The sequence below is a fragment of the Acanthochromis polyacanthus genome, chromosome 10 (assembly GCF_021347895.1).
Source record: "Acanthochromis polyacanthus isolate Apoly-LR-REF ecotype Palm Island chromosome 10, KAUST_Apoly_ChrSc, whole genome shotgun sequence".
Classification (NCBI taxonomy): domain Eukaryota; kingdom Metazoa; phylum Chordata; class Actinopteri; family Pomacentridae; genus Acanthochromis; species Acanthochromis polyacanthus.
Genome location: NC_067122.1, coordinates 12,970,249 through 12,982,461, shown reverse-complemented (window position 1 = coordinate 12,982,461; position 12,213 = coordinate 12,970,249). Strand labels below are relative to the sequence as shown.

The window sequence follows — 12,213 nt, the reverse complement described above, 5'->3', positions numbered from 1 at the left end:
AGAGAACAGAGTGATTCTCCAGTGAGCGTATCTCTGAGACCCTCAAGGTCTGATTGAGGAAAGATAATTACACAAAAGGGATCTTTTCTGGTGTCACACAAACCAAGCATGTACTCCAACATTTGCATCTGAACATGCATCATCCAGCTTCCTGCTCACTCATCAAATGTGCATTAAGAGACTTTCACACAAGCCATTATTAGCACAAGTTCTAACAGCTACCGTTATTGAATGGAAAAAATTTAGTCTATTCATAATCTCGCACCAAATCCAAGCATTAGAGCAACAGTTTAGTTTTGCAACACCTACCTTTAAAGAGAAGTTTTTGTACAAGTTGATTGCTGCCTCTGCCGTGAGATTCTGCTATTACTGTGTACATGTTCCTTTAATAGACTCTAAATTACACCTTAAATCATTTTTTTTCCCATACTTGTGTTCAAAGAAACTTACCAATATGTTCATATACAGTCCATTAGACCCAGGGCTGTCACACACTTCAGACCCTCCATAACATACAACCCATCATCATGCCAACTAATGTTCCATTTGGCAGGGAGAGAAAATGGTGATCAGACAGTAGATGACAAAAAGCTGTTAAAAGTGAATATGCGTTTAGGTTTCAAGATGTTCCTCCTTAACCGTTTACACAACATTTCTTCACATTCATTGGTACAGGGGGAGAAAGCTTGTATAGATTTACCTGCGTTCTGGACACCCTTAGAGATGGAAACAAACTCACCCAGCAGCTTGTATCCCTTCACGTGGGAGGACAGGGGTGGGAGGGAGGGGAAGGAGGAGGGTGGGGCAGAGGATTGGACCTCAGTCTGTATCTGGATCTCACACTGTCTGGAGTGAGCAGGCAGCTGTTCTGTAGCCTTGCTTCATTCAAAGTACTTACTATGACAACGACTCTGCATTTTCCCACCATTTCTTTATTACTACCACCTACTGTTTCCCTCTGAGTATGATTATGTGATTCTAATGAAAGCATTATAACTATCAGTAAAAAAAAATAAAGAAGCTTACAATGACACAAGTGTAGAGCAAAATGGGATAAAGTCTAATTTTCCATAAATTATGTGAACAACAGAGTGAAATCAAAGTGTACCAACCTCTGCTTGTTTGCGCCACATGTCCAGGTTCTTGCGCTGAGCTTTGGAGAAATGGTCCCATGCCTTTTGTTTGGAAGCAGCTTGGAATACAGACACAATCTGTTCAACTGTGGCGGGATGCAGGGAAGGACCAGAGACCATCCAGAGAGAGAGAGAGAGAGAGAAAGACAGAGGGCAGTTGGGAAGGAGCAGAGGAGTGAGAAAGTGGAGTCAACTAGGGGTGTAAAGAACTGTGTGTGCGTGTGTGTTTATATGTATGTACATGTGTGCGTCCTACTTACCAGCTGATGCTAGTGCATCATCTTATGGATGGCTGATCAGATAGCTCCCACACGCAAAACTTCAATAAATCATGCACTCATCCAGCACACTTTAATTATATATGATCTACTGATTTATGTGAGAAGTGCTCTTTAAAACTGTACATCTACTAATACTGACTTTTATTAGCCACACTAGCAGCTTAGCTGGGTAGCAAAAACAAAATGCAACGTGGGTTGGCTCACACAGAACTATAAAAATTATGAGCTCATGAAATTAGGCAAAGTCATTCATGGTGCCCAAAGGATGAATCTTTGTGATGATCCTCTCACCAATGCCGCAGGAATGCCATAATTGAAGATGGCATTTTTGAATTTTAGTAAAATGTTTAGACAGCTACTCGTCTGAAATGGGTAATCATGGTCAAATTATGTTCATGTATGACTAAATATCTGCATGATAAACATTTACATCTGCTAAACAGCACCATGCTGACAAAGATCTCTTGCATGTGATGCCTTGTTTGCATCTTGTTTGACGGGAAGTGTTCACGTCATCTGACAACTGAAGATGCTCGCTGTTGATGTTTTTATGCTGCAGTTTCTTGCACATTACTGGAGATTCCAGCTGTTTCGATGAATAAACTACAACAACAAAAGGTAAGATAAAATCAGTTACCGTTACCGTTCTTCATTATCGTGACCAAGCAAAGTGTTTACTTAAACTATTGATTGCTTCTACACATTTAAACAAAATATTACAATATTAAATGATGGTTGTGTGACTTTAGAGTAAAGGTTAGAAACATACTATTATGTCAATTACATTTTAGGATATTCTTTCTAACAGCAGATTCTGGCATTTGTGAGGCATACGTATTTAGTTGTTTTTTGACAGCTGTTCATTGCTTTTATAGCAAGGCAGATGGATCAGACTTTTTGTAAAATTTGACATTCCCTGTCATAATTATTTTGATTTTATTTAACCTTTATTTAAACGGGCAAGTTAGTTGAGAACTGATTCTCATTTTCAATAACGACCTGGCATTACAACTTGGATACTGAATAAAGTGCTATTTGAAAGGGGAAATTACTCTGATACGATGCGTACACAGTACAAGCTCAGAGCTTGCTGGTGTGGCTGCAGACTTATTATTTAACGAGGCAAGTTTTGCTCAGCAACTGCCAGCTGCCAAAAATAACCTACTCTGAGTCGACCACTGTTGACCACTGTGCAGCTCCACTACAGAAGTAGGCTCTTAAGAACCTTGCCCAAGGACACCACCTTGTTGAGGCAATAGAATTTTGCTGACTTATTTTTCCTGTGCAGACGCCTCTTTTCTTTTAAAAAGGAGCAGCAGTGTGCTTCAAGCCTCGCTACTTAAACCTTCAGCACAGCTGTGGCTACAATGTCAGTTACAGTGTAGAAACTTAATCCTGGACTGAACTGAGTGAGCTTCTTTGGGTCAAAGTGCATTAAAAGGACCAGGAACAAGTCAAAACCTCCAACCCTGCAGTCTCCACTGATCCTACATGGGATGTGTATGATGACAGCTGCTATGCATCTATATATTCTGTGTCAGTCAATATCTTAGCTGCAGCATATCAGCAGAGTCATGGCCCTATTAGCTACCTAGCTGTTGTCATGGGGGTGGTCATGGAGAACTCTATGGGTGGTCTGAGTATCACAGAGGTCCTAATGAACACACAGAGTAGTCAATAAGACCACCAGTAAAGTGTGTGTGTTTGCAGACTGGTGAGAGACAGAACAGTTCAGGGATCAATAGCATCTTCCAAGCACCCTGTAATTTGATGGAACAGATCGATGAGGAAGGCAAAGGAGAGACGCATGGGTGCAGATAGACTTTCAGGTCGGTCAGCTTACATGCACGTATATATGTGAGAAAGCATTTTTGTATTCTACTTGTGCTCATGAGTAATAGAAAGTACTTCAAATGGGGGCTCTTCACAGTGAAGTCTGGGAATTATCTTAAAAGACAGGACATTGTTTCTGGAAAGGCAAGATGCTTTTGAGTCTTTGAAAAGTATTTTTTGAAAGCTTTGAGCACCGCAAATGAAATTCTCTGCACTTCCACTGTATCTCAAAACCTGGGCACATAAAAATAGAAACTATATGCATGGTGAGGCATCACTAAAAATGTTTTTTGTGACTGGAGCAAACTCACCCTTTAAAGTGACACATTCAATCAGAGACAGACCTATGTGACACCAGGTAAGAAAGTCCACACACTGTATTTGTTATGACAGAGAGTTGTTCCCAGGTGAGAAAACCTGTAAAGCCTCACCACAGGAGGCCAGTCTCTGAGTTGTCATGAATACGACCAGCCATGCATCAACGGGAAGTCATGAATAGGGATGTGTTTGTATGAGCAGGAAATAAATGAGGATGGCTAATACAAGGTCAGCAGGTCTGCCCATCTCTCTAAGGCTTATACAAACACACACACACTCCCTCTATGTCCTCTGTGAAAATATTGACCCAATAAACAATCTAGAAAAAAAAACACCTGCAAACTAAAGGCACTCTTTAAGGATGTTTGTGTTGTATTTACAATGCATGTCCAGACGAAGTGCTGCAGGCTGTGGTGTAAACCGACAGCTGCAGAGCCAAAGTTGTCAAAGCTGGCTGCTGTAGGAGCACGGTACTTTGCCTTTGGCTCTAAATCAGCATAACAGAGTTAAGTATGCATTTACTGTAAGTGTTTGGCCTCCACTGTATTCCTGCAGCAATTTTGTGCTACTTACTACGTTCATTTGAAGGCAGCCTTAATATTATTCACCTCCAGTCTGCTCTTCTTGAATGCCAACAACAACAGCAGCATTTTTTCGACCTTGATTTTTAAGATCTGTTGTATCTTAAAAGCAGCGAAATAGGAGCAGGAGACCCCTGATGGTCAAGAGGGACATCCCCGCTGTTAGGAAAGAAATGAAACTTACCTTTAAGGCATCCTCCCATCAACAAATTAGCACAAGATGGCTTCGAGGACGCTACTAATCTCAGTAACCTTTATATGCACTGTGTGTCGGGTTAGTATTCAACAGTGTGCACACACACTCATGTGCATCATGTAACAGGCTGTGAACGACATTATACTTACTTTTTAGTGATTTCAGTACTCCAGGCACAGTCTTGATTTCGATTTTGGCTTTGCCTTGCTGTAAACTATGTATGGTCAATGTGCTGTGTATTAAACTCCCCAAAAATGAAACATATTCTGAACCAAAACTTAGCCAAGAAAACATTTGGCTCATCTTATCCTCCTCTTGCACATCAAGAAGTGCTGTTGTTGTGGCTTTGGCCTAAACAAAAGATTATCTGCAGTATATATATATAGAATATATACATATTGCACTATATTTCCAAGTCTGCTGTGTGTGTGATTGTTAAGACTCACATTGAGCCAGTATGCCAGCCAGAGCGGTCTTGAACTTTTCTTTGGCCTCTTCCATCTCTTTCTCATGCTGACTCTTCTCACTCATCAACCGGCGGATGTGGCTATTAGACGACTGGATCATGGAGTAGAAGTTGTTGGCATTTCTGCGGTTGACTTCACCTCGTTCCAGCCAGGTCAAGAGCACACGCACCGCTTCAGCAAACTTGCCGTCGTCTGACCGAGAGGTGGGTACACAGAGAGAAAGGATCACGCTGTAGCTACACAAGAAAGTAAAAGCACGTGTTCCTGTACAGACCCACAACAGCTAAGTTGGTGAAAGCAACAAGGGTGATTGCAAAACAGAAAGATTAGAAAACACTGCAAAGAAAGAGTTGTCAGTTATAATCCACAAAGCTGTACATGACAACCTTCTTCCTGGTAGGTAACAAGTATTTTATATAATATACAGGCCATATAGTGGTAAAACATTCATCTCTCACTGCGTCGAAAGCAAATGCAATCACTGATATAAGTGAGGTGACACTAAAAGATGAAAAATGAAACAAGGACAAATGAAAAAGACAACTGTAAATGTGACAAACTGTAAAATATTTGGTAACAAAACAGCATTATGGACCTCAATGACAGCTGAGGGACATGAGGAAAGACATAAAAGGAGGGGATGAAACCAATTTATAGGTGGTTTGGGTAAAATGTTTCTCTGTAAGCTTCTTGTCATCAAAAGGAGGAATTGGAATTGGAGGACAGGGATATAAGTGGAAGTGGAAACAGCTGAATCCATTTCCCCCTCTGGGTAAAGATTCAGGACAGGGTAAACCTAAATCTGCAGCAAATAGCTGGGATGTGTGTTTTCACAACAGCAGCCCAAAGTGATCAGAAACAAATCCTTGGCTAAAACGGTGCAACGTTGGGGTTCTTTTCACCGAGGCCAGCGAAAAGAGAGCTGAAAAAGACACACACAGATGGCACAGAGGCAGAAAGTCACAGCCATTTTGTTATCAGGCTACTGTGACTGAGACCTGGAAGTGTCATTGCTCATTAGTGAAACAAGTTTATTCAGCCAGAAACTCGACGGAAAGCTGAGAAGAGGGAGAAAGGAGAGCTGAGGAGAGAAAACTGAGAGGATGGGCAGAGAGTGCAGAGAGGAGAGCAGAGGAGAACGGGCAAGATAAGAGAGCGGTATGTGCTGAGGAGAGAGCAAACCGATATAATGTGTTCAACAGCCTTTGTATAGCGTCTTTTGTAAACACATTCCCCGAGTTTGTTGGAACATCAGAATTAGTTTGACAGATTTAGCAGAAGCAGTTTAGGACTGGTCCTGTAATATCCTGGCCAGCACTGGGTCCCACTTGCAAGAACACATCTATTCAGCGACTCTTCTCCCTTATTCCCCACCCTATCAGTTTTGGGTTTGCATGAATAAAGATCGTGCCATAAGATACTTCTTTACTAGTATTTTCTCAGTAACAGTAAGATGAAAGACAACCTTGCTGTTCCATGCGTCAAATGTTTTTTTTTCTATTTAATCGAGCTCTGTTTCGCATGCTTGTATTATCATATACTGCATACATTACATTAAATATGCTTCACAGGTTGCCAGCATCCATGTCTACCTTTGATCTTATCTCCCAGCTGGCTGCACTCATGCTCAGAGTAGTGGACAATGGGAGGAGGGGATGGTGGCCGGAGGCGATCCTCCTCCATCTTGCGCCTGTGACGCTCCTCTCTGGCCAACATGCGCTGGCGACACTCCCACTCGTAGAGGTCATCTCTGGCCTGGGCGAAGTCCACGTGGAGCCGGCCAGTGTCTTTTTTGTCTGTGCTGGAGCCCAAACGGATACGATAACCTTGAGAGAAACCATAACAAGAAAAAACAAAAAGGAGAGAGCAGAAGAGGGAGTAAGCAAAAATAACGAGGAGAAGCGGATCGAACTGTGGGGAACCTATTGATTCAAGTGAGGTTATCTGTGTGCACAGACAGTCTGATGTCTTCTTTATAATGTGCTGTGCAATTTACAGGTGTATAAATGCCTGCTTAGCAATATCACAACAGCAGTCACTGTGTGCACGCCAGCCTTCTGATACTAGCATTTAGCTTTAGCTGTAACCTACATGAAACACAGGGATAGTAAACCCTCGTACCTCATTTAGAGGTGCAGTTGTGTATTGTTTCCTGATGGGAGCACTATTCACTGCACCAAACGGTATAGTTGATGATGTGGTCACATCACGTCCTATGATTGTGTTAAGAACTAACAACGATTCTTTCCAAAAACATCACATAACAGTGTTAAAGTTTTGATTATTTCCACACAGTGAAATAAGCTGCTCATTAATTGGTATTTCAGCTGCAAGTGTGAAGGACAGTGTATGTCAAGTTATAGCCAGCTGAAAGTCCAGTTGCTTTTTTGTTGTATGGAGCTTAAAATTTTAGTGAAGATTCAGCTTAGATTCAGCAAAGATGCAATGTAGGCGAGTTCAACCCAGCGAGACTGTGGAAGGTCGTAGAAGACGATTTTGTCCTCTGTGGAACATGTCCATAGGGTACCAGATAAGTACCCATACACACCATTAGTTCCAGATGACTAGTAATGACACTCTGGACACACTTTCAAACAACTGAATTCTCAAATCTCTTCAAATTTAAAGGGGCAATTAAGCTGGAGGTTCCAACTTGGGAGAAACGTATTCTTCGTTTAGGTGTTTGTGTGCTATCTGCACGATGTTGAACGGTCTCACAAAGCTTCTAGTGAAGCTGTAGCCTTTTAGTCTTATCATCAGATGCTTGACAGGTGACAGCAGCAAGAAAACAAATACAGAGAGAGAAGAGGGTGACATGTGACAAAAATCCCTCGTCAAATTCTGACCAAGGAAGTCACACTTATGTAGTTTCCACCTCACAATACTGCAGCAATGCAATGCACGAATGCTTCTAATTTTGGACAGCTGTCAACTTCCCACTTCCAATTCAGAGCAGTTGCCTATTAAACTATGCTCATTATCAATGATTTGGTGAGGCTCACATCTTCAAGGCCGCTTTCAAAAAGAAAAAAAGAGTGAGAGAGAATAGAATAAATGAATTAGGAGCACCATACATTGTTAAAATGTAGATGAAAAACATGCCTCGGGGCATGAATTTGACTGAACTGAACAGCAAGATAGGAAAAAGGAGCATGAGACAAAAAAACGTACACAAACGAGCTGCAGTCTGTTTATATCACGGGGCTTCGTTCTGTGCCAGCCTCTTTCTGTCACCAATTGTCCACAATTTGTATTTTCACAAAAAACAGAGGAAATGCACAGTATTTTGGTGGGGATCTACCTGTCTATCCACCTCTCTCTGACTTGTCATTATCCATTTTTCTTACTGGATGCCTGCGTTTGAGCAGATGCAGGGTTTTGTGGAGGACGGACGGCTTGCATTCTGCGACAATACACAAGACTTAGGGAGGCCAATTACTTCTCAAGTGTCACTGAAAGACCACAATAACTCTCATTACCCCCTCTTCATCCCACTACTTCCCTCTTATCCCCACTCTCTCCTCTTTACTCAATTTTCACTAATGGCTGGTTGCGGACTGAAGTGAAATCATCCCCATTTAGTGATTTAATTGGTTGAAATGATCAGAGAATGTGTCCAGTGTGGATGTTTGGATTCGTGTGTGAATGTGTGCTCTAACTGGACACAGTAATGATGTGCAGAGTGATTCACTGGGAAGCCCAACATACTGTCACCAAAGCAGAAGGGGGGCAGTGGTGGATGGCAGCGCAAACAGGAAAAGAAATGAGTGTAAGTTCAGTGGTTTCTGCTCCAGCCAGCTCTCTCTGCTGCAGGCTCCCAATCTACCACAACTTCAATATTTCATATGAGGGGATCTTGATGTGCTGGGGCTGCTTGAGTGTGTGTCACTGCAGAGTACTGTTGTTTGCACAGTGTGTATGTGTGTGTGGGTGGGGTATTATTTATGGGGAAACTACACAGCTCTGTCATCACTCTAATATACGGCCCTCTGCTCCCACATCTCACTGCGAGAAAAGAGGAAGACGAAATCAAGGGACCTCTCATTCAAACTTAATCTCACACAAACAAACACACACATTTGCACATGCATGACCACATGTCACTCCTGGGCATTCTTCTGAACTGGCTGCAGGGTGATTTTTTTTCTCCCTCAAACCAGGAATGTATGGTCAGATAAGAAACCAAGAGGTACATGGTTAGTAGTAGAGGCACTTTTTCTGGCTTGATGGTCATTTATTTCTTCTGCCGTTGGAGCCTTTAGTAGGCTGTAGTCCTGAATTACTAAGAGTTAACACAGAGGACTTGAGAAAAGCAAGAAAAGACTGGTTCTTTATGCATTTTCCCCAATCATAATTTCAATTTCAAAACGCTTTTAAAGATTTCGTTCATATGGAAACATAATGATTCAATAACGATAATAATGATATCAGAAGAAAGCACAAGTCAGAGCTCTAGCATCCTCATTTTAGATTATGCTGCAGATCGTAGACTAATTTTTCTTAACAGCATAACCTCTACCTTTCACTGACAGCTGACTGCACACACAACTCCAGCTTTGAGATTGATAATTTCTTATTAAGTGCCCAGATCTGCATCGTCAAGGAAAGTTTGATCAAAGGAATACATATGCTCTGAGACAGCTGGTCTTTTGTTAACCGTAAGGCTCGAACTGCAAGTCGTATAATAGAGTCTATGGAAAATAATATTTATTTCCAGGCCCTCCCTTTGAGTCCCTCTGAGTGGTACTTAAACTGACAGAAATACAGCGAAATATGATATTCATAAAAACTTAATGAATAAGATTAAGGGTTCAGAGTTATTACCTGACAAGAAGAGAGCCTTGTCCACAGTGAACTCCTCAGCAAATCTGATGTGGCAGAAGTTTTTCTTGCTTTTGCGTATGGCGGTGATATCGCCACACTGTCCAAACACCTCCATGATGAGCTGCTCAGTGGCGTTCTCCGGCAGACCACCGACAAACACCGTCTTACACCCTGGAGGGCGCTCTCTCGTGGCCGGAGGGGGAAGGTCTGTGCAAAGATCGTTGAACAAAAGAGAACAAACACGTTAAATTACTTGGGAACAATGAGTACGTTTAAATATAAAGACAAAGCAGGATAAAATAAAATTAAATACACACAACTGGAGACATTTTGTTGCTGTCTGAGAAAAATAAAATTAACTTTGTGCATGAATTACGCTCTTCGAGAAAACAATGTATCCAGTAGTAAAAACGATTTGTATTCTGGCAAAAAGAGGACTTGTTTCATGCAAGAAGAAACATAAAATCCCAGTGAAAGCCAGACACCACAGAACACCCCAAGAGGGGCCCTGATGGGTCAGAGTTGTTTTGACAGCACAAGAGGGACCAACACAATATTACATAGGTGGGTTTTATATTTATATGCAACGTGAATACAGGAAAATCCAGACAGGAACAATAATACCCCGTTGAAACAGAGAATCAAAAGAAACGCCTGTATATTTGCAGCTCCCATACAAAAAAGTGCATTTCTGTTCTACTTGAAAAGGTGTTTATACTCTCTATTCTGCTTATGAGCTGCATCTGTACATTAAAGATGCATAACAGTTAAAAATATAGATGAAAATATAATGGAACTGAAAATACTGATTTAGTATGTGCAATAAAAATGCAGGAGGAAAGCTCCTAAGAAGGATGAGCGGCACTACAGCAATTGGAAAAATGAGACTTCCATGATGAAGCATCCCATCTACAAACAGTGACTAACAAAGACAAAACCAAATTCATAATAACCACAAGGCAGAAATGACAAACTCCTTTAAGACCCTGAGCTCAGTCTCCACATTTAGGCTGAGAATAATAAGGGCTGGGTCACAACAACATTTAAAAAAGAAGAGGAAATCTGCACATAAAACAATCGAAGACTTCAAAAAACAGACTAAATTTTGGAGGTTGATGCTGCAAAATTCAATTAAGTCTTCTTTAAAACTTTGTGCTTTGTGACCTAAAAAATGATAAAGCTTTATGCATGAATAATGATATCTTGGAGCAATATGTTCGGATCGTTTTTTGTTAGATAAATGTTAATATCACACCATTCTATGCATGAAAATGAAATCCTTTTGGCCACAAAGTGATTGCAAATCCTCTCATGTAGAAGGTCTCCTGCACTGCAGAAATCACTTATTCAACACAGATGAGTGTTGACTGATGTAATCTCCAATAGATCAGGCTTCTCATCCATGATGAATGTGATTAGTGGGGTCTATGAGGAGTGAACCAGCTAATCAGTAGAACGCTGAGGATGCTGTATCTCTACAATCATAACTACTGATGTCTATTCCTGTAGATATTGACACTCTGGAAAGAGCTGGGGGTTGAACTTGGGAAGATACCCGAGATGTATCATGAGGGGTTTGGTTGATCAGCATCAAGTGGAGTAATGTAGATGTCTTGGGGTTTTAATAAAACGTGACCAAAAGGATTTTAAAACTGGTTAGGTGCATTGAGGGCAGACCTTCAGGCTTTCCATCTTTTTTCTCGCAATGCCAAACAGAAGGAGGAAGAGGGTTGACAACTTTTGTTGCATAATCATTGACACTCAACAGGGAATTAATTCTGTAGTTTGTAAGCTCCCTTTTTTCTGAATTCATAGTTTAATATCTTGCCATTACTTAGGTGGCTCTATGCCATCCAGAAAAGGTGACATTAATACAAATATGAGCCATAACTTTGAATCCATTGAGAGGTGCTGTGAATAATAATGACAATCTCATAATAATGCAATGTTCTTTTGGAAAATTTTAGATCCAGGCTTTCATGTGAAGGGCGCTTGTCAAGTACTATTCACCTAAACATTGCTACAGACCATTAATACCACCCTGTGGCAACAACACTCCTACATGGCATCGACTTCCCCCAGCAGAGCAACGTGCCCTGCCATGCCACAACTACTGCACAGGAACAGCTCAAGGAACATGACAAAGAGCGCATGTTGTCCAAATCTTGTCAGGTCCCTGTCAACTCAAGCTTTCACAGGATGCACCAAAACAAGCCTGATCCACAGAGGTCCCACAGTACAACCACAGGAGCCAAAGGATCTGCGGCCAATACATTCTACTGCCAGATACCACCAGACAACCCCAGAGGTCCCGTATCCTTTCCCTAAATATTCAGAGCTGTTTTGGTGGCATTGGGGAGACCTACACAATATTAGGTGAATGGTTTTAATGTTTTGGCTGATCAGTGTATATGTGAGTGTATCTTACGCTAACTGAGTTTAGATTGTGCTATCTACATGCACTTTGAGAACAACTAATTACTCTTTTAACACAAATAAGGTGACAGCATGCTGTGCAAAGAGCTAAAATCTGAACTTCAGTCCAACCCTGATCAGCAGAACAAATGTAGTGAAAGGAAT

General features: G+C 41.4%; 1 protein-coding gene across 7 annotated transcripts in view; it reads right to left on the bottom strand.

Moving 5' to 3' along the window:
• enox2 (ecto-NOX disulfide-thiol exchanger 2) overlaps nt 1-12,213 on the bottom strand; it is a 189,231-nt gene that overhangs the window by 25,793 nt on the left and 151,225 nt on the right. For all 7 annotated transcript variants that reach the window (XM_051954617.1, XM_022213922.2, XM_022213930.2 and 4 more), the window contains 4 exons: nt 9,634-9,840; nt 6,402-6,635; nt 4,789-5,001; nt 1,113-1,219 (listed from right to left, as the gene is read on the bottom strand). In XM_051954617.1, coding sequence (XP_051810577.1) covers nt 1,113-1,219; nt 4,789-5,001; nt 6,402-6,635; nt 9,634-9,840 — 761 coding nt within the window. The remainder of the gene's footprint in view (nt 1-1,112; nt 1,220-4,788; nt 5,002-6,401; nt 6,636-9,633; nt 9,841-12,213) is intronic.